We start from the raw sequence: 23,064 nt of genomic DNA on the forward strand, positions 1-23,064 counted from the left end.
CAGGAAGTCCTGCCTCTCTCAGACCGATGCGCGTGAGAGGGAAAGGATAAAAAAGGGCGCGTGCGCAGAGGAGGCTAAATGAAGGTACGAGGAGGGCACCTCTTAGGCGCAGGCGCAAGCGCAGGCGCAGGGAGATGGGGTGAAAGGGCCGGAAGTGTTTCTAACTCAGGAAGGTCGGAAATGTACTTTAATCAGCCATCTCTCACACCTTTCATGTATCCCGAATGTTGTAAACCAGGGGTCCCCAAACTTTTTACACAGGGGGCCAGTTCACTGTCCCTCAGACTGTTGGAGGGCCGGACTATAAAAAAAACTATGAACAAATCCCTATGCACACTGCACATATCTTATTTTAAAGTAAAAAAACAAAACGGGAACAAATACAATATTTAAAATAAAGAACAAGTAAATTTAAATCAACAAACTGACCAGTATTTCAATGGGAACTATGCTCCTCTCACTGATCACCAATGAAAGAGGTGCTCCTTCTGGAAGTGCGGCGGGCCGGATAAATGGCCTCAGGGGGCCGCATGCGGCCTGCGGGCCATAGTTTGGGGACCCCTGTTGTAAACTGAAGTCCTAGAAAGTGGAACAACTTGTCCATGCTAAACAGAAGAGCCCGCTATTGAAAGCCAGCTTCTCTTCAGTAACATCAATTCCCGGGTTTGAGAGTGGGGCCCTGCTTCCTTCCTTCCCGGATCCCTCTCTGTCTCTCCTTGACCTAAAGGATGAGTGGCACAGACAGTGTAAACAATGCAGTTCCATAAGTATTGAAAAAAGATTCCTTTGTCACACATACCTCACCCTAGTGGTGGCATTCAAATATACTGCTCACAAAAATTAGGGGATATTTTATTGCTTCATATTTATTTTGAAATATCCCCTAATTTTTGTGAGCAGTATAATTTAACAGTTCTCTGCCCTCATGACCGTTTTAGTATATATAAAAAAGATACACCGAATGTTAGCTTATTATTTCACGCATTTAATACTTAAAAACAGAGGTACACAAAACGATTATAAAAGTTTTAAAATATTAATGAAAAAATATTAAATAATACCAGATAAAAAACAATAAACTGTTATTTAAGATATTTCCAATGACAGCTTGTTACCCCCCTGGTTCTTAGGCACTTTTTCTCTCTATGTTTGTTTACTGAAATAACAAATGCAAGGCAATTAAAATGTAGTATTTCATTAAAGGTATAATGAGTTTTATGAAACGAAGAAATAAATATTACAAGCATAGTTCCGTCAAATTTTTTTCACCTATGGATGGAATGAACATTGAGGGGGAAGCAAGCCTTCCTTCTCCCTTGAGAGGGGAGAAACCAGAAGAATAAAAGGGAAAGGAGCCAGCAGGGATAACTGAGTCAGCCAGTTATAAATTAACTACATCCCATAGTTCTCTAAGTGGTTGCTTGGAGACACTTGCAACACAAAGGAAAAAAGCAGAATCTTGTATGTAGCTATGTCCAGTGATCTGGAAACCCCTCCCCCCTTGCTGACCCCCCTGAAACTCCCCCTCCCCTCTCCTTGATCAAGTCCTGGGAAACCTTAAACAAAGTAATCACACACCCATACTGTAAAGATATATAACTTAATAAATTCTCCTTTCTGTATTAAGTTGTCTGAGCATCTTCTGATACCCTCTGTTGGGTGTTGCTTCCTGCAACATTACTACTGGTGCTTAGAATACACCGTTGCACAGATGAACATTTAGAAAGAGTAAAGAATGTAAATTGGTGATTTCCACATTATGCTGCTGCCCAGGTGCCCACCTTAGAGAGAACTCTGATTACAAGTGCCATTTTAACAATCAGTTTGCCGAAGTCAACAAAAAAATTAGGTATTGGTTCTGCTGAACTGGTGCAAACTAAGACTCCTACAACTGCCTCACCCCATACACTTGAAATCCACAACTAATTGGGGTTCGTGTCTCCCTCCTGATGATTTGATTTTAGTGTGAATTGTTCAATCAGGGCAAGTATACTGGTTAATAAAATTGCAAAATACTTTTCCTTGACATTTCTTTCAACTCAGTGTTCACTCCTGTTGTTAAGTATTTCAAACAGTGGTTCTTGGACTAGCAACGTCAACATCACTTGGAAACATAATATACAATAACACAGTTCAACAAATGAATGAGGGAAAAGAAAATAAATGAGAGAAAATTAAACAGAACATCAAAAAGGGATGCATTAAAGGCCTACATGTGAAATGTCGAACTAAAGTTAATAGAAGATAGTGAAGGAGATTATCTTTACCCCATGGTTGGGGAACAACCTATTTGACAACATTTCAAAAACATGAATTATAAGTAAAAAAAAAACTGATGAAGTTAATTACATCACAATAAAGAAGGAGGCCATTAGACTGATGTGGCTCTAACCAAACTCTAACCTTATAAATGCCTCCAGGTTACAAAATCAAAATGCTAAGGACAACCAATCACAAACAGCCAACCATGCTTTAAGCTGTAGCCAATCAATACTTTTCTTACTTTTCTTTTGCCTTCTCTATATAAAAGCCTTTCCCCAAGCTTCTGTCTGTGAAGTGTTCCTAACCATTTCTGGTTTGGTGTTGCCCCATTTGCATCAACTTTTGCTCAAATAAACTGAAATCTTTTAATATGTCTCAGTTTATCTTTTAAAGAACACCACAAAGTTAACAAATAGATGACAAACTGGTAAAATATATTTAAAATATCTAAATCAAACAAGAGATTAATGTCGAGAATATTTATGGAATTTATAGAAAGTAACAATAACACAATCAAGAAGACATTTTAAATTAACATGTCTTATGCAAAAACCTCAAGTCTAATTTTAACCAGCCAATACTTTACTATTTTAAGCCTCTGGCTTCTTTGCTATTGCTATAATTGCTAATTCAGGAGGCAGCAAGAATTGAAATGATGAATGTAATGAACTTTTTCTTAGTACAGTGAATAAGTTCTGGTCACTGTATGGTACTGAATGGGGACATTAGCTATGCACTGCACCAAGCAGTTATTCTGTGGAAGGCATGACAGCCCTGGAAATGTAACAAGCAATAACCAAGGAAATACTTTATAAAATCCCTCCATGATAAAAGTATTCTCAGCTATTTTGACGCCTAACAGATCTCAGGTATTTGAGGTTGGTGGGGAAGGAGTGACACCCTATGCTGAGAGAGAAGAATTACAAGGCTTGAATTCTCACTTGCCTGGTTAGCAGGTTCAGAGGTAATTTTGCACAGTATTAATGTTTCGGTATATACAAAAAAAATGTTTTCCAATATCCACAGTTAAGTATGTTCTGTACAGCATATAGCTTTTCAAGAACTCTGACAGGTCTGAAGTATTACTTCATTTGCCTGCCACAGTTCCATAAATACTGGTAGAAGCCAACAAACTGCTGTGGCAGAGATAAAGAATACTTTATTACTTACAGCAGCAAACTATAAGCATTTTTGTACCAGTTCCCTGAGCCTCAGTTCTCACAACGTGATGTGAAGGCTGGATGACATCTGTTTACACCTGGGTGCATCATAAGAAAGGAGCAGTGAGCTTAGGAAACCCAAATCTTTAAAGACGGGCAGTAAGACGGCCTGCCCTTTGCTCAAAGGGAGACACTCTCTGACTCCCAAGGCTGTAAGCAAACCTGCCCTTTGCTCCAGAGGCAGACACTGTCTCTGTTGTCCAAGGTTGTCTCCTACACAAAGGAACAAAGGAAGACGGTGCCCCCACCGTCATTTTTCCTTTCTGTTTCTCTGCTTATTTAAGATAAGAGACAAACAGAAACATGGAAAACCTATGGAGAACCATCTTCTGATATGGCAAAGTATAAATTTCATTTTGATGAAATTTTTGTTATAAACTAACACCCTTCTCTAATATCAAAGTTTATACTATACTAGTAAATTAAAAGACACAGAACCTAATTTCATAAAGATTACATATTAGTCGTTTCTTGCTGTGTAACAATATTACCACACTAATAGTAATATGCCTTTACACATCTTAATACACCTTAACATATCTCACAGTTTCTATGGCTTCAGTAGCTGCTCTGATTAGGGTCTCACAGACTGCAACCAAGATTTTGGCTGAGATTGTGTTATCTGAGGTTCCACTGGGGAAAGGTATCTTGCTCAGGTTGTTGGTAGTCAGGTTGTTGGTAGAATTCAGTTTCTTGCCATTGTAGGACTGAGGGATTTGGTTTCTTGCTGGCTGTGGGTCTGTCAGGCATCTTTAGCGCTGACAGCCTACTTGTAGTTCCTTTCCAAGTGGGGTTCCCCATCATGGCCGCTTGCTTCCTCAAAGCCAGCAAGGGAGAGAGTGAGCAACTCCAACGAAATGTCCACTACAGTCTATGTAAACTAATTATAGAGTCATATATATCCCACCACGGTTGCCATATTCTATTAGTTTGTGTCTAACGATGTATTTATGGAAAGGGCTGGCTGCTGACTACTCAGATAATTTATCGATAGAGTGAAGACGGGTCTTTTGAAGGAGGGGACATTTTGGTTGAGGCCTCAAATAGTGAGGAGTCAGCAGTGAGAAAATGGGGGGCAAGGTGAGGAGCATTTTGGGAAGAAAGAACAGAAAATGGAATAAATTGCTCAACCCATAGACAGAAAAATATTATATCAATTATAACATTGTATTTTGTTTGTGTCTTTTTTCGCCATCATCCAGTTAGTACAAATTATCTCAAAATCTTCAATGCCTATTGCATAGTGGCAGTAAATTTGTTTAATAAATGGGTGAATTGATTAATTTAGCAATCACTTATTATGCTTTAGCGTAGCAGTTATTTCGAAGATATCGTGACTCTCTTCTCCTCCGCCCTCTCCGCTCCACCCGCATCCCGTTCCCCCTCCTCACCCCACTTTTCTCCTCACTCTTTCCTTGTAAGCCCCGCCCCTACTGCTGCTCCTCACCCCGCCCCCACTTTCGCGTTGGAGCTGTGGTTACCATAGCTACAGTGCACACGGCCGCCAAGCTAAAGGTAGTTGATTCCCTGCTGGCGGGAGGCAAGAGTGGGCACCATGAGCCGCGTAGTGGTGACCAGCGCGGAGCCCCAAGCTAAGCAGAAGGTGTCTCAAACCCGGTGCGTGGTGAATTCCGGGGCCTGGCGCAATGTCTCCTCCAGTCGAACGTATGATTTCCTGTACGGTAAGGGCAGCCCCAGACCTCCCTCCTGAGTTACCGACTCCTGGGCTAGGTGGGCCTTTGAGGCGATGGGATCTGACCGAGGGAGCGACGAATGGAAGGCGAGCCTCAGGACAGATCCCTTGCCCGGGGATGTCCTTTCTTGGGCGGGGGCAGCTCGGAGCCCTCCAGGTCGCGACGCTCTTAGGAGCTCCTCAGAAGTTGCCGGCGCGCTCTGCGTCTCCGAGCACGGTGTGCAGCCGCTTTATTTTTCGCCACCCCCTTTTCCTGATAATTTACACAGCCAAGAAAAGTATACAGTAGTATGATTTGCACACTTGAAGAGTCACTCAACAGTCCTGCGTTCAAACTGCATAAAGCGCCCAACAAGAATGACCTTCCTGATCCCATTTTCTGGGCAACTCCAAATTTGGCATTCTCGGTAAAGTGCTAGTTTATCTCACCTTTGTTTTTAGTTTTCTCTTTTCCCTTTTTTTTTTTTTTTTTTTTTTTTTTACAGAGACAGAGAGAGAGTCAGAGAGAGGGATAGACAGAGACAGACAGACAGGAACGGAGAGAGATGAGAAGCATCAATCATCAGTTTTTCGTCGGGACACCCTATTTGTTCATTGATTGCTTTCTCATATGTGCCTTGATCTCGGGCCTTCAGCAGACCGAGTAACCCCTTGCTCGAGCCAGCGACCTTGGGTCCAAGCTGGTGAGCTTTTGCTCAAACCAGATGAGCCCGTGCTCAAACTGGCGAGCTCGGGGTTTCGAACCTGGGTCCTTCTGCATCCCAGTCTGACACTCTATCCACTGCGCCACCGCCTGTCAGGCTCTCTTTTCCTTTAAACTTATTCTTACCCATTGCTTATGAACTAGGTCTACTGAATCTTTTTGGGTCAATAAAACCCCAATTTATTTTAATGCCTTGGTTGTCTATTTATGTTCTATCTGTTATGCTGGACCTTAAGTCCCTTGCGTTCTTTAAGGTCTTGTTCTATACATTTCTTTGGCCTTTCAATACCTATTCCAGTGCTAGTACATAATGCTAGGTGTTTCATAAATGTTTATTACATTACTGAGTATATTCTTAAAAAACATATAATGGTTAAGCATGACACATTTTCCCAATTTTGCCTCAGTAGTTCCAGGCTCTTCACCTGAACTTTGCATTGCTTTTAACTATGTCGTGTCTCCTCTGGGATGCAAAAGATCATCTTTGGATGGGACTCCTATAGAGTACCCATTTCCTGGTACAGAGGTTATGTAATGATTGCCTATATTCTGGTCAGTGGTCTTTATTTGCTCTTGGTTTCATCTTATAAAATACATGTAGTAAACTCCTCTAAACACAGCAGGTAATTTGGGAATGATGATAGCTATCTTCCTTCAGTAAAGACAGGCGAAGAATTTATTAATCTCCTTGTTTCTTTCATCCCTAAAAGTAACTTTTTTTCTTTTGCAGAGAGATACCCAAAATTTCTACATCCGCTCAGAACTGGTCAAATGAGAGTTTGAATTATTCTAATAAAACAGGAAGTCTCGGCTAGCTATTCATGGACAATGTAGCCAGAACAGGGAAGGTCAGAATTAAGGTGACCTGCCCTCCTGTCAGGGTTAGCAGATTTAGCAAATAAAAATACAATACACATCATTGAATTTGAATTTGAGATAAATAATGAATACTATTTTGGTATACATTTTTGTCCCACACAATATTTGGGGCATATTTATGAAAAAGTTATTTTACTTGCCTGAAATTCAAATGTAACTGGGCATTCTATATTTTATCTGGCAACTCTAAACCTGCTTCTTTCTGTGTGTATGCTTCCTTCTTCCATCTGACAGAAAGCCACTGTGTATGGATTTCTTTTACTGTGACAGAGATTGCAGTGGCACACTACATGACTTCTTAGCCTAAAGCTCTCCAACAATTGTATAGAGTCTTTGTATACATGAGCTGAAAATTGAAGACAGAAATAAGATAGGTTGTTGGCCCCGGTGGGTGTCGAGGTCAGTGGTACACATAGGAACACCTTTCCAAGCTCTTTTCACACTTCCTCTGCTCCCACCCCTCAAACCCAATAACCTTTCAATGTAGTTAATTGTCTATTCAAGGCTTTTGCTGCTTTAGGAAGCTTTGCTTGGCTGGCATCACTAAATGAAATTTTACTCTTCTGATCACTGTAGTAATTAAGATAAATCCAGACACCTTACATTTGTATAGTATTTTACAGTTAACATCATTCTTTTATAAATCCCAACTGCCAATCACTTATATGCCATTAGGATTTTCACTCTGCTTTTTATTATTTTTATTTATTTATTTATAGATTTTATTTATTCATTTTAGAGAGAGGAGACAGAGAGAGAGAGAGAGAGACAGAAAGAGAAGGGGGGAGGAGCAGAAAGCATCAACTCCCATATGTGCCTTGACCAGGGAAACCCGGGGTTTTGAACCGGTGACCTCAGTGTTCCAGGTCGATGCTTTTTCCCACTGTGCCACCGCAGGTCAGGCTCACTCTGCTTTTTATAAATGCTGTGTATCATGTACCTCTCTTGAAGTGCCCTCTATGCTTGGTCACTTCCTTGAATCCGTACATTTTTCGATGGATTAGTAGCTACACTACTGCCCTGATAATTAAAGTCTTTCAAACATATTACATATATTTCCTAGCTTCCAAAAATATTTGAAAATACTTTCTGGATTTATCGTGATCTCTTCTCTTCCTCCACCCCTCCTCCTTAGAATCTGCAATTTATTATACTTTCCACTAAAAGTAGTCATTATAGTTTGAGGTTTGAAATACTTCCTTGCACCATTACTTGGTTGTGAAAACTTCCTGGGCTTGTTAGAACTATTTCCACAATATGGGTAAATTGGCTGAGGGGCTTGCTCATGATTTCCATGGGAAAATTTCTCACATAATATTTATGGGCTTTTGATAATATTAGGCCTGGGAGCCAGAAGAATTGGGATTCAAACCCTAAGTGCCGATTAGTAAGTTGCTAATATCTTTTTTAAAGTTAAGTGATTTATTTTCATTTATTTAGAAAGCTAAGTTGAATGGGATGACATTGATCAATAAGAGTACATAGGTTTCAGGCAAACATCTCTATAGCATTTGAGCTGTTGATTTTGTTGTGTACCCATCACCCAAAGTCATATCACTTTCCTTCACCACATACTTCTCCCTCTTTACTTCCCTCCCCCACCCAAGTTGCTAACTTCTTGAAGCCTGTTTCCTCATCTATAAATGGAGGCCTAGCACCTATGTAGACTATTGGATATAAAGTACTTAATACCTGCCTAAATAGACTATTGCATATAAAGTACTTATGTAATACCTGTCTAGTGATACCTGTTGACTACTATTACTTGGGCATCTCAGAGGCCTTTCTACTGCTTTTCAAAAATAGTATTTGAGAATTTTTATGAGTTTATTTGAGTCAAATTGGCAAGATATGCTTGGGATCAAGATCTTAAATGCTCCCTCTACTGCTTTTTGAGCACTGATTATGATCACAGTTATTGGATATGTTGCAGAATGTGCAGTCACAAATCATACAGTATTGTGTCACACTATCTTCTCTAGATGGCAAGAATGTTTCTATTGATGCCATGTCTTCACACTCTTTATGGGACTAAGAGAAGAATGGTTTATTATTTACTACTCAGACTCAGGATGTGCAGGCTAAACTAATTTCAAATGAACCATTCAATTGCAACCATCAACCTGGTGATATCTTTCAAATGACTTAAAACAAGAATATGAATAGGAATTTCCTTTTACTCCATACTATTCTCAATACATCAATCTTTTGTTGAACTTTGGAGAAATAACTTAGTCCCATCATTAACATACTTGCAAACTTAATGGGTGAATTCTGAAGATATCTTATTTTATTTATCTCTTATTAGAAAATGACATTTTCTTACCATGTGGACCAAGTCAAAGATAACATGTTCTTGAGTCTGTATCTTCCCTGTGTACTGAGTATGGGAGGTAGTGCCCAAACTTACTGTTTCTTTCACTTGCAATGAGCATTGTGTATGTATACATGTTCCTTCCTCTGGGACTATTTTCTGGGCTTCCTAGACCCAGAGACTGGTTTGTTCATAGAATAATAGAAAAAATGTTTAGGTTCTGGTGCTTGACTATATGTTAGGCTTTTTTTCGCTTTCCATTTCTGTAAAATGACTTTGGAAGGCACAGAAAAGAAATGCATCTCACATACTCTCAATGGTAGTAGTAGAGTAACAGAGCTATGAGCTGTTGCAGAGTTAGGCAATATCTAAATTTTCTAATTTGTTTGCCAATTAAGAAATTATATTGCTTCGCCATTGTTCTCAGCATAGGTGTAGATACGTTCTGTTCCTTATCCTACCTTATTGTTTATTTCACAGATCCGTTATTTATTGTGTCAAGTGAGAAAGATCACGCAAGGGCAAACAGCCAAGCATTCCTGAGTCGAAGCAGACTGGTAGGTCCAATTCATTCACTCAGGCAGCCTAATGAACCTGAACCATCTAATGTGGCCAACTGCACTGATAAGATCAACTTATCAACAAATCTCCACTGGATTTTGTATTTTACAGAAATTACTTTGCCATGATTACTAGGTGCAAAGGCATATTTGTGGCCCAATATGAAGATTAATTAATAATAAATAAAGGACTCATTATAACCTAATTTATTTAGATGGGAAAAGTAATTTATGCCTGTATTAAAAGAATTCAAGAAGTTCAAAAGCATATACAGTATGAAATACATTCTAACCCTCTGCCCCCTTCACTTAATCATTCATTGTCATTAGTTTCTTGGGTATGCTTCCAGAGATATTCTATGCCTATACCAATAACCCTTCTTTCTATGCCATATACACTCTTCTGTACCCTTTTCAAAAGGCTATACTATTAGGTAAACTGCTTTAGAAAATCTGATGGTATAATTTTGTCCCTTTTAATCTCTGCCTTCCTTTGCTACCATTAGAAAAAAGTTCCCAGGTTTAGAACCATGTTCAGTAACCTGATCCATTATCCAAGATGTTCTCTGTATTGGAGCAAAGCAGATCCCGTCCCACCATTTGTCAGTCAGGAATGGAAGGGACATGAGGAGAAACACAGAGAAACCCTCCAGCAACTTGCCATGTAAGTGTCCAGTGGCTTCAGCTGCTGCCCATGTTTTTAATGAGTGCATTTTTCTATTTAAAAATATTTATTTTATATGACTTTAAAATGTACAATTATGATGCTATACCTAGCCCAATTAACCCTAGATTCTCTCTTTTAACCCCTTTGACCAAAACAAGGCAGATTCAGGAATATTGATTATAGGCTTATTGGTTAGCAGATGTTCTCAGAAGGTTGGAGTGAATATATATATTAAAGGACAGCTTGCTACCAGAAGTGGAGGTGACTGAATTTGGTGTTCCTTTGACCCATCTTAGAAGTTCGAAGTGTACTTTTCTGGTAGTATCTATATAAGTGTTTTGAAGACTTGTAGCCAAAGCACCTTAAGAGACAAGTCTCTTGAATTCCTTTTTCTTCTAATTACTTATAAGTTTATACCTAGTAAATTTTTTTAAATGCTGCCTTTCATCCTATACAAAAGTTGTGTTTTAAAACTTTGTTATTAATTGAAAGTAGGCATTTAAAAATTATTGATCGATTGATTTTAGAGAGACAGAGAGAGGCAGGAAGAGAGAGAGGTAGGGAGAGAGAAACACACACACACACACACACACACACACACACACACACAGAGGCATTCATGTTCTACTTAGCTGTGCATTCGTTGGTTGCTTCCCATATGTGCCCTGATTGAGGATTAAATCCACAACCTTGACATTTTGGGTCAACGGTCTAACTGACGGAGCCAACTGGCCAGGGAAAAAGTAGGCATTTTTAAAATTATGAGTTTTTCACAAATTGACTCTTTTCTTGTTATTCTTTTAATAAATCAAGCCATTTATTTATTTTTTAAAAGAGCTTTAAATTTCATTTTCCAATTACAGTTGACACTCAATATTATTTTGCATTAGTTTCAGGTATACAATATAATGGTTAGAATATTATATACTTCACAAATCATATACTTTACTGTTTCCCCCAATGTTTCCAGTACCCACTGGGTACCATATACGGTTATTACAATTTTTTTTTTTTTGTATTTTTCTGAAGCTGGAAACGGGGAGAGACAGTCAGACAGACTCCCGCATGCGCCCGACCAGGATCCACCCGGCACGCCCACCAGGGGCGACGCTCTGCCCACCAAGGGGCAATGCTCTGCCCCTCGGGGGGTTTGCTCTGCCGCGACCAGAGCCACTCTAGCGCCTGGGGCAGAGGCCAAGGAGCCATCCCCAGCGCCCGGGCCATCTTTGCTCCAATGGAGCCTTGGCTGCGGGAGGGGAAGAGAGAGACAGAGAGGAAGGAGGGGGTGGGGGTGGAGAAGCAAATGGGCGCTTCTCCTATGTGCCCTGGCCGGAAATCGAACCCGGGTCCCCCGCACGCCAGGCTGACGCTCTACCTGAGCCAACCAGCCAGGGCGGTTATTACAATTTTATTGATGATATTCCCCATGCTGTACTTTACATCCCCATGACTATTTTGTAACTGCCAATCTGTGCTTCTTAATTCCTTCGGCTTTTCCAGCCAGCCCCCCAACCCCTCTCCCCTCTGGCACTATCAGGCTGTCCTCTGTGTCTCTGAGGATTGATTCTTTTGTTAACTCTCACTTCCTATTATATACTAACTGGCTCAGGGAAAGTAATTATATCGATTTTGAGATGTAGGTCAGTCAGATGTGTGCTATAGAAAACTGCTCGCAATCTGAAATACCCTTGTACCTCCTACTTTATAGACATAGAAATGTTAAATAGAAATTATATTTGAAAATATGTTAGACTCGAATAATGTTTTCCTGCTTTATTTTAGAACTAGCACTTCCTTTCAGATGCCTGAAGTTTATGAAGATCCTGATGTTACTGGAAAGAATCGTTATAAATATTTTGAAAGGTAAAAAGTACTTAGTAGTGAATATAAGCCCTGATATTATTAGAGAACCTTTTTATGATAATGATAGCAGCTATCATTTTAAAGTGCATGCAATGTGCCAGGCATCACTTTAAGTGCTTTAAATATATATATTTTAAATTTTCACAATAGAAATAAAATATATTATCCCAATTTACCAGTAAGGATACTGAAACCAAGAGAGGAGCAATAAATTGCTCAAGGTTACAAAAGTTAGCAAGTGGTAGAGCTGGTATTCCAGCTAAGTCAACCTGATTTCCAAGGAACTTAATTGCAAATAAGAATGCATATTTGAGAACAAAATGAAGTGAGATATAGTAGAGACACCATGACGGTCATAGTGCAGGGAAAATTGATAAAAGTGAACAAATAGATGACATTAGCTCTCTTTGAGTGAATATTGTCAAAACCAACATGGTCAGAGATCCGCTTTGTTTCATTAGTGATTAATCCTCATGAGATTATCATATACTCAGATCAAATTAAAATAAGATGAGGATGTCTCTGTAGCTCTTATCTGAGTAAGAAAAATAGTTTTGGTATCATATCTACATAAGCTTCCTTGAGAAAGTAAGTTTTTAATCCACATTATTTATGAACAAACTCCTTTCAGAAATTTTATGATGCTGACTTTTTCAGAAAAATGTTAAATTCTTAACATAGTATACTCAATTCCTAGACTTTTAGGGGGAGTAGTTTTTAAAACTAAATCACTGGGAATTTCAAATGTCTCAGGGAACTTGAAAAGTTTCTGGGAGCTAATAACCCGCTGAAGCGCAACTATAGGGCACTGCTTCCCAAGGTCTACCTGGTGTATCACCCGCAGAGAAAACACTGTAATGATTGTTATAAAAGTACAGATTCTTTGGCTCTACCATATAGCTACGGAATCTCCTGGGCTGTACATGTGAATCTGTACTTTAAACAAGAATCTCCCCACTCCCCAGGGTTTCTGTGTGTGTCAAAGCTGGAGGATTACTGGTATACAGGATACTCAAGCTCACTGATTTTGAAGTTGGAAGAAAGCTCAACGTGCACACAATGCCAAAGGCTCACATGTTTGTGTTTTCCTTTCTCCCCCAGGCCTTTTCTTCCATTCCATGAAAAGATGCCACTCAGTTTTGTTTTGGCACCAGTAAAGTAAGTAACCATTATTTTAAAACTTCTTTTTTTAGTTTATTTTTTATTGGTTTTGTTTTTGGGGTGTTTTTTTTTTGGTGGCAGAGACAGAGAGAGTCAAAGAGAGGGACAGATAGGACAGACAGGAAGGGAGAGAGATGAGAAACATCAATTCTTCGTTGTGGTTCCTTAGTTGTTCATTGATTGATTTCTCATATGTGCCTTGACCAGGGGCTACAGCAGACCGAGTGACCCCTTGCTTGAGCCAGCGACCTTGGGCTCAAGCTGGTGAGCCTTGCTCAAACCAGAAGAGCCCGTGCTCAAGCTGGCGACCTCGGGGTCTCGAACCTGGGTCCTCTGCGTCCCAGTCTGACGCTCTACCTACTGAACCATTTATTGTTTGCTTCCATATTTGTTTTCAGAAGATAGTTTTCTAAATTAATATTTTTTAAACCATGGATTACAAACCATTAGATGTCATAAAACGTGCTAGTAGTTCCTAAGCAGCATTTAAAGAATTATATAGAATAGAAAATAACCAAAAGCATCAGCCATATGGAGGGTAAGTTGTTTTTTACCTCTAACTTTTGTTTAGGATATATACATATCTATAGATAGATAGGTAATAGTTATAATGTAAAATATATTTTTTATTATTAGTTATGGTAAAAATAAAGTTGAAAAATGCTTTAAATGTTCTTTTTGTCTTTCCTGAAACACACACTTATTTAACTGCAGTTCTTCAACACTTTATTAAGGGGGCTAATCCATCATGAAATATTTTTTTGAATACTAGAGTCCTGACCTACATAAAGCAATGTGTTATACAAAAATAAATAAAATACGGTTTTTGTCCTTCAAGGAGTGAACCAGGGTGAGAGGGAAGCAGTGGACAAGGGCTGAATCTGGGATTAATATGCTGTTTCCTGTTGTTGTTGTTGTTTTTGTTTGTTTTTTTAAGGCAAAGTAGCAGGTTAGATAAAATGTCCCATTAAAAATCTGATTTTTGCTATATTCTTTCCTGTGGCAATATAAGTTCACATTTCCATAAAAGAAAAAAAATCCAAGGTACTAATAAATGATTAGGAAAATAAACCTTTCTTTTTTTTTTTAATACTTTTATTTTTTTAATAGGGTGACATCAATAAATCAGGATACATATATTCAAAGATAACAAGTCCAGGTTATGTTGTCGTTCAATTATGTTGCACACCCATCACCCAAAGTCAGATTGTCCTCTGTCACCTTCTATCTAGTTTTCTTTGTGCCCCTCCCCCTCCCCCTTTCCCTCTCCCTTTCCCCCCTCCCCCCCGTAACCACCACACTCTTATCAATGTCTCTTAGTCTCACTTTTATGTCCCACCTACGTATGGAATAATGCAGTTCCTGGTTTTTTCTGATTTACTTATTTCACTTCGTATAATGTTATCAAGATCCCACCATTTTGCTGTAAATGATCCAATGTCATCATTTCTTATGGCTGAGTAGTATTCCATAGTGTATATGTGCCACATCTTCTTTATCCAGTCATCTATTGATGGGCTTTTTGGTTGTTTCCATGTCCTGGCCACTGTGAACAATGCTGCAATGAATATGGGGCTGCATGTGTCTTTACGTATCAATGTTTCTGAGTTTTTGGGGTATATACCCAGTAGAGGGATTGCTGGGTCATAAGGTAGTTCTATTTTCAGTTTTTTGAGGAACCACCATACTTTCTTCCATAATGGTTGTACTACTTTACATTCCCACCAACGGTGTATGAGGGTTCCTTTTTCTCCACAGCCTCTCCAACATTTGCTATCACCTGTCTTGTTAATATAGCTAATCTAACAGGTGTGAGGTGGTATCTTATTGCAGAAAATAAACTTTTTTTAAGGTCTTAAATGTCTGAATAAAACTTTAGGTAGGGCTTGGCTCTCAAATAAGGATATGGTTAACCCTAGTGATACAGCATCTTATAAATAGTATATATGTTATAAAATGTGTATAGTCTGCAAGGTAAGTGTCCTTCATGATCCCAATTCTCCTCTGTTGTTGTTGTTGTTTTGTATTTTTTCAAAGTTAGAAGCGAGGAGGCAGTCAGACAGACTTCCACATGTGCCCGACTGGGATCCACCCGACATGCCCACCAGGGGGCAATGCTCTGCCCATTTGGGGCATTGCTCTGCTGCGGCTGGAGCCATTCTAGCACCTGAGGCAGAGACCATGGAGCTGTCCTCAGTACCTGGGCCAACTTTGCTCCAATGGAGCCCTGGCTGTGGGAGGGGAAGAGAGAGATAGAGAGAAAGGAGAGGGGGAGCGGTGGAGAAGCAGATGGGCGCTTCTCCTGTGTGCCCTGGCTGGGAATCGAACCCGGGACTCCTGCACGCCAGGCCGATGCTCTACCACTGAGCCAACCGGCCAGGGCTCCAGGGCCTTCTCCTCTGACTTTTAAAGACTTGTATGGACACGTTAGGCTCTTACATAGATGGAGAATAGGTTCTCTGCTCGCCCTCTAAGCAGGACAATTTTGTGTGGTGTCAGTTATCTGGGGAGAGCTGCAGGCTTGTTTTCCATGGAATCCTTTGTATGCTCAAAGGGGAAGTTATGAGACAAGTGTATCTGGGCCCCTGCTTCAGAGCCACACAACTCACTCAATCTGTCTCAGATTTTTCCCTGACCTGGGCAGGGGAGAGACACTAGGAGTCGGGTGGTTGGTGTCTCTGGAGCCCCAGGGTAGTTCTGCTGGAAGCCCCGAGGGTGGTTCGAGGGATCTCTCATAAAGGTGAAGCATCAGTCAGGTTCATGGGAAAGTGGGGGGAATAGCCCCCACCCAAAAGCCACACAACCCAGTCACTGACACCCCAAATCTGCCCAGACCTTACACCCTGCCCAAGGCAGCTGACTTCTCAGAAGGGTATAACCTCTGCAGAGGGGGCAGAGGGTGAGAGGAAGTCCAGAGGGTGAGGCTATTGCTTTCCCCAGGCTGATGCCACACAGAGGGGAGTGCTCTACCCCAGAAAGATGGCATCTGACATTTCGAAGAATGACTCAGCACCAGGGTCCTGTTGACTGTCCCTTCAGCTCTCTCCCCAGAGCCACAAACCTCACATTCTCTTCATGCCACTCTAGTCTACTCTACCCTCCTTTTGCCAGAACTCAGAGTGAGTGGCTGTGAACAAAATTTTGTGTGTTAGCTCTTTTAGAGGATGCCTTTGTCTTTAGCAGACTCTTGTCCCCGCTGATGGACAGAAACCCTACTGCCTTTCTTCTTCTTTTTAATTTTTATTTATTGATTTAAGAGAGAGAGAGAGAAACATTGATTTGTTGTTCCACTTATTTATGCATTCATTGGTTGATTCTTGTATGTGCCCTGCCTGGAAATGGAACCCACAACCTTGGTGTATCGGGTTGACACTCTGACCACCTGAGCTCCCCGGCCAGGGCTGAAACCTTGCTGCTTTTCACAGCCAGGTTTCATGTGGTGCCTCTTCCCAGCTTTGGTGCTCTAGGCTGGGGAGCCCAGCTTGGTTAGACCCCATGCTTCTCAGAAGAAACCCCCTGCAGCTGAAATATCTCTTGGGAACTGCAGTCTACCCATCAGAGCAGTACCAGCCTTTTTTTTTTTTTTTTTTTTTTTTTTTTGCATTTCTGCCCTTCCCACCAGTTTTGATATGACTTCTGTAAATCCTTGTTTATAAGACTTCTCTTCAGCTGGTTATTCAGGATGATTGTTCTATAATTTAGTTGTAATTCCAGGTTGGTCCTGTGAGGATGTGACTATAGCTTCCACCTACTCCACCACCATCTAGGATTCTTTGGAGTTGTTACTTTGGATTCTATGTAAGCATCTTGGCAAAGAGGATAAAAAGCTAATATTTTACAAACATTCAGTGGTGGTATTCAGTTCCACATGTAAGGAGATTGGAAGTTGCCATTCTGTCCTAACAATAAATAAAAAGCCGAAGAGACTGAAAAACCAACAGTTTTTTTCTTGAATCCACAGAGAGGGGTGGACACGGGGCAAACAGCTGCTTCAAGATTAGAGAGACAGGCCTGACCTGTGGTGGCGCAGTGGGGTAAAGCGTCGGCCTGGAACACTGAGGTTGCCGATTCGAGACCTTGGGCTTGCCTGGTCAAGGCACATATGGGAGTTGATGCTTCTTGCTCCTCCCCCTTCTCTCTCTCTCCCCCCTCTCTCTAAAAATCAATAAATAAAATATTTTTAAAAATTAAAAAAAAAAGATTAGAGAGACAGGCAAACACAGGGAGTACTGCCTTCCCAGAAAAGATGTTAATGAGTGAAAACTGCCCTGGTAGGAAAGCCTGGACTAGAGTTGGTGAATTGCTGGAGGCTCGGTGTGGAAACTGCGAATTAAAAACTTTAGGAGGACCCAGTCATGGAGAGCTTTCACAATTTTGTGAGATTTTTCCTCCAGGAGCTCAACAAGATTCTTATAAGGGACACTGCAGAAAAGTCCTCTGTACTTCTGGAAGGGGTAGGGGGAAAAGTAGCCATTTTGAAGTATGCCAGAGCACTCTGTTCTTCTTAACAATGTCACTCTTGCGAGAAACTACTTCAACACAGCCTAACCTGCCGGGTTATTATCAGAGCCTAACTGACCGAGGTGAAGTGGAATGTCAAAGGCTCCCTGTAGCTCCCTGTAGCTGTCCTGCCTCAATTATTTATCAAATAATTAAAAGGCGTACTAAATGGCAAAAAACACAATTCATAGCAGAAGCATAAGAACCAAATATGGCAGGGATGTTGGTGTTATCAGACAATGATTTGAAACAATTACACTTAATATGTTAAGGGCTCTAATGGATAAAGTAGACAACATGCAAGATCAGATAGGCAGTATAAACAGAGAGATAGAAGTCTTAAGAAAGAACTAAAAAATACTAGAAATCAAAAACACTGTAAGCGAAATACATTCCTCCGATGGGCTCATTAGTAGACTGGACATGGCTGAGGCAAGAATCTCTGAGCTATAGGGTATATTCACAGAAACCTCTAAAACTGAAAAGCAAAGAGAACAGAGACTCTTTCTCAAAAAAGAGACACAAAAAAGAAACAGGATACCTAAGAACTGTGAACAATAACAAAGGTGTAACATATGTGTAATGAGAATACCAGGAGACACTGAGCCATAATGTTCAAATTAAAGGAAACCAAAGATAAAGAAAAAAAATCTGACAAGCCAGAGACAAAACTACCTGATCTACAGAGCAACAAAGATAAGAATTACATCTGACTTCTCAGAAAACAGGCAAGCAAGAAGAGAGGTGAAAAATTTTAAGTGATGAGAAAAAAAAACAAAAACTATTAACTTAGAATTCTGCATGCTACAAAATTATCCTTCAGAAGTGATGAAGAAATAAAAACTTTCTCAAACAAATAACAATTGAGAGAATGTGTAGCCATTAGACCTACCTTGCAAGAAATGTTCAAAGATGGTTTATAGAGAGAAGGAAAATAAAAAAAGGTCAGAAACTTGGGTTCTACATAAAGAGAAGAAGACCATCAAAGACAAAATAAATGAAGGTAAAATAAACAGTTTATTTTTCTTAATTGATCTAACAGATGACAGTTTGCTCAGAATAATAACAGTATATTTGATTATGTGTGCTGATATATATATATCCTGTGTCAGAGGATGAAAAAACAAGAACCAGTTGTATTTTGTCAAGAAGAAACCCACTTTAAATATAAAGATACAAATAGATTAAAAGTAAATGAGTGGAGCTTGACTAGGTGGTGGCACAGGGGATAGAGCATCGGACTCGGACATGGAGGGCCCATGTTCAAAACCCAAGGTCATTGGTTTGAGTGTGGGCTCACCAGCTTGAACACAGGGTTGCTGGCTTGAGTGTAGGATCATACACATGACCCCATGGTCGCTGGCTTGAGCCCAAAGGTCACTGGCTCAAAGCCCAAGGTCACTGGCTTGAGCAAGGGGTCACTTGCTTTGCTGTAGCCCCCCAGTCAAGGCACATATGAGAACGCAATCAATGAACAACTAAGCAGCCACAATGAAGAATTGATGCTTCTCATCTCTCTCTCTTCCTGTCTGTTTGTCCCTATCTGTCCCTCATCTCTGACTCTCTCTCAAAAAAAAAAAAAAAAAAAAAAGTAAATGGGTGGAGAAAAAATACACCATGCTAACACTAATAGAAAGAAACCAGTAATAGCTATAATGATTTTCATATACAGTGGATATCAAAGCAAGAAAAATGATCAGGGATAAAGACAAATAGATGAATTAGGTTTTCATAGAAGACTCTTGCTGGTGTGGATAGCTGTGATTGGTGAGTCAACCATCTGTGGCTACCAGTTACACCAGATTATAACAGCATTTTTACTTCCTGTACAATAAAGAAGCTTTGTAAATAAAATCTTAATATTTTGATTTTGTTTTTTTCATGCTTTTTAATGAAAAAAATTTTATATTAGGACATTTTATGTAACAACTGCCAAAAAAGTCTAAACTCAACTATCTAAAAATGTCCTGGACTGGTTCAAAAGGTCCCCGGTAGGACGGGGCTTGAAGCAAGCCAGTCACCCCTCCTCCCACGGGGTTTGTACTGGCAGCTGATCTATCAGAAGAGAGCTATGGGAGAGCAGTGTCTCTGAGCCTGTGGCTAGGCTTTTACAAACAACTATTGTGATTTAAACTCTCCTAATTGTCAGGTCTTTTCCCCAATGTAAGCTTTCCCTGACATTTCTGCAAAGATAAACTTTTTGCTACATTTCAAAGTGAAGGCCAGGAAGCCATTAAGGGAGAGAATAGCAAGCCAATTACTGTATTCCCCCATGTATAAAATGCACCCTTTTTCGAAAAATGTGGGGTCTAAAAACTGGATGCGTCTTATACAGTGATTGTAGTTTTTTTTTTACTTGCATTTTCCCTTGTTTTTGTGCTCATTGTTGAGGACAGTGATTTGTCATCCGACACAGATGAGGACAAGCTAATGGATGGGAGTTTTGACAGTGATGAGTTGTATGAATTTTATGACAAATAAAACTTGAGTTCAATAACTTTATGTAATACATTTATTTTCAAATTTTGGGCCCCAAGATTAAGGTGCGTCTTATACATGGGAGCGTCTTATACATGGGGAAATATGGTAACTACAATCTCACAGTGGGGGGTGAGAATGTTCTGTTTTGAGCTGGGCTGAGAAGTTGGGTGAGAAGAATTTGAGTTTTAAAGGGGGCTCTGGATTTAAAGGTGCCCTGAGCCCAAACCTTACAACGATCATAAGTATAAACATCCTCAACAAGTATTAGTGAATCCAGCAATGTATAAAAAAAGTTTGTTTGTTTGTTTGTTTGTTTTGAGAGGAATATTGAGCTGCTCTGGTATGCGTCCTGACCAGGGAATCAAAACAGCAACCTCTACGCTCTGGGATGACGCTCTAGCCAACCAAGTTATCTGGCCAGGGCTTAATTTTCATTGATTTTTAGAGAGACAGAGAGAGGAAGGGGAAGAGAAGCATTCAACTGTTGTTCCACTCAGTCGTACATTCTTCGGTTGCTTCCCATGTGTGCCCTGACCAAGATCGAACCTGCAACCTTGACATTTTGAGATGATGCTCTTAACTGACTGAACTAACTGGCCAGGGCCAAAAAGAAGTTATATATCACAACCAAGTAGCAGTTATCATGGATGTGCAGAGCTGGGTCAGCATTTATAAATCAATTAATGTAATGCATCACATCAACAGGCTAACAAAGAAAAATCACATGATCATATTAATAAGAGGCAGAAAAAGTATTTGACAACATCCAATCCTCATTCATGATAAAAGTTAGTAAACTAGTAATAGAGGGGAACTTCCTCAACTTGATGAAGAACATGTACAAAAATCTACATCATACTTAATGGTGAGAAACTGAAAGCTTTCCTACTAAAATCAGAGATAAGGCAAGTATGTCACCTCTTGCTGGTCCTTTCCAAAATTGTACTGGAAGTCCTGGCTAATACAGTGAGGCAAGAAGAAGAAATAAATGTTATACAGATTGGGAAAGAAAAAATAAAACTGTCTTTGTAAACAGATGAATGTTCATCTACATAGAAAATATGAAGAACTGACTAGAAAAAAATACCTCCTGGAACTAATAGGTGATTATAGCAAGGATATAAGATACAAGGTTAATACACAAAGGTCAATTGCTTTCCTATATATCAGCAACAAACAAGTAGAAATTTAAGTTAAAAACACAATACCAATACTGGATGAGCCCCCCCCCCCCAAAAAAAAAACACAATACCATTTATATTATCATCAAAAAATGGGAAACTGCCCAGGGCCGTCAGCCCCATCTACGACACTGTGGACGAGCCTAGGGTATTTCTTCCAAGAAGCAGGTAAACTGATCTCATTTGCACAAGGGCCACTTAACTATGTTTTGCCTGAATAGTCAGGTTTTTTATTCTTCCCTCAAAGATGTCTGTTGTGGGTGTTGATAGTCCTATTTTCTGCTGCTTTGCTTAATATGTAGTGTTTCCTTTATCCCTCCTATCTCAATGCCCCACTCATATTTCAGGCTGGGACCTACTCCTAATTTAGAGCTCTCTTTCCCCCTTTTGCCAACTTCTATTATGAATCTACCTTTGCCTCCCAGCTTAGTGTATCCCAAGGTTCTCTTTACCATACCACAGATGCAGAGCTCCAGGGAAAAGCTACCTGGTCTCATCTTTCCAGGCAGAGGAGAACAGAAGCTCCATATCCATGCATGCTGCAAATGGCTTCTCCAGTCTACCTGAATCATTACCAGCTAGAAGCAGCGGTCACTGGGACTTGGACATGAGCTGCAAAGTATAGAATGGTGACAATTCCGGTGCCATGCGGACTTTTCCTGGATGTGGACTTTTCCTGGACTCCTGCTCCCTGTGACAGATCCTAACAGACTGAACTGTGGTTGGGTTGCGTTTTTCAGGGATTTGGCATGGTGATGGGGCCAACTTGGACTTGGTGAACATGTTAAGGACACTACTCTTTTATGGATTCTTGCTGTATTGGCCAAGAGTTTGCTTAAAGGCTTTTAATCACTGTAAAAAAAAATAGAAGGCTGGATAAAGAAGATGGGGCACATATACACCATGGTATACTAGTCAGCTAGAAGAAATGATGACATCGGATCACTTACAGCAGATTGGTGGAATCTTGATAACATTATGCGGAGTGAAATAAGCAAATCAGAAAAAAACAAGAACTGCAGGATTCCAAACATTGGTGGGACATAAAAGTGAGACTAAGAGACATGGACAGGAGTGTGGTGGTTACGGGGGATGGGGGTAGGGAAGAAGAGAGGGGGGGAGGGGGAGGGGTACAAAGAAAACTGGATAGAGGGTGACGGAGGACGATCTCTCTTTGGGTGATGGGTATGCAACAGAACTAAATGACAAAATAACCTGGAAATGTTTTCTTTGAATATATGTACCCTGATTTATTGATGTCACCCCATTAAAATAAAAATTTATTTATTAAAAAAAAGGGAAACTTAGGAATAAATCTAATAAAATCTATACAAGACATATGTGAGGAAAACTACAGAAATTTGATGAAAGACATCAAAGGACTAAATAATAAACAAATGGAAAGATAGTGTATGTTTATGGATAGGAAGACTCAATATTGTCAAGATGTCAGTTCTTCCCAACTTGATCTGTGGATTTAATCTCAATATTACTGCTGGTTATTTTGTGGATATCAAAAAAAAATCTAGAGCTTATATGAAGAGAAAGAAGACCCAGATTAGTCAGTACAATATTAATGA

At 40.0% G+C, this 23,064-nt stretch overlaps 1 protein-coding gene across 2 annotated transcripts in view; it reads left to right on the forward strand.

Moving 5' to 3' along the window:
* Positions 1-4,986: 4,986 nt before the first annotated feature.
* CFAP91 (cilia and flagella associated protein 91) overlaps positions 4,987-23,064 on the forward strand; it is a 72,470-nt gene continuing 54,392 nt past the window's right edge. The window contains exons 1-5 of one of the 2 annotated variants that reach the window (XM_066347727.1): positions 4,987-5,164; positions 9,552-9,628; positions 10,138-10,295; positions 12,081-12,161; positions 13,263-13,319. In XM_066347727.1, the coding sequence (XP_066203824.1) occupies positions 5,038-5,164; positions 9,552-9,628; positions 10,138-10,295; positions 12,081-12,161; positions 13,263-13,319 (500 nt within the window). In that variant the 5' untranslated portion in view covers positions 4,987-5,037. The remainder of the gene's footprint in view (positions 5,165-9,551; positions 9,629-10,137; positions 10,296-12,080; positions 12,162-13,262; positions 13,320-23,064) is intronic. The other variant, XM_066347728.1, reaches the window with a different exon arrangement.

This window comes from Saccopteryx leptura, chromosome 8 (genome assembly GCF_036850995.1).
Source record: "Saccopteryx leptura isolate mSacLep1 chromosome 8, mSacLep1_pri_phased_curated, whole genome shotgun sequence".
NCBI lineage: Eukaryota > Metazoa > Chordata > Mammalia > Chiroptera > Emballonuridae > Saccopteryx > Saccopteryx leptura.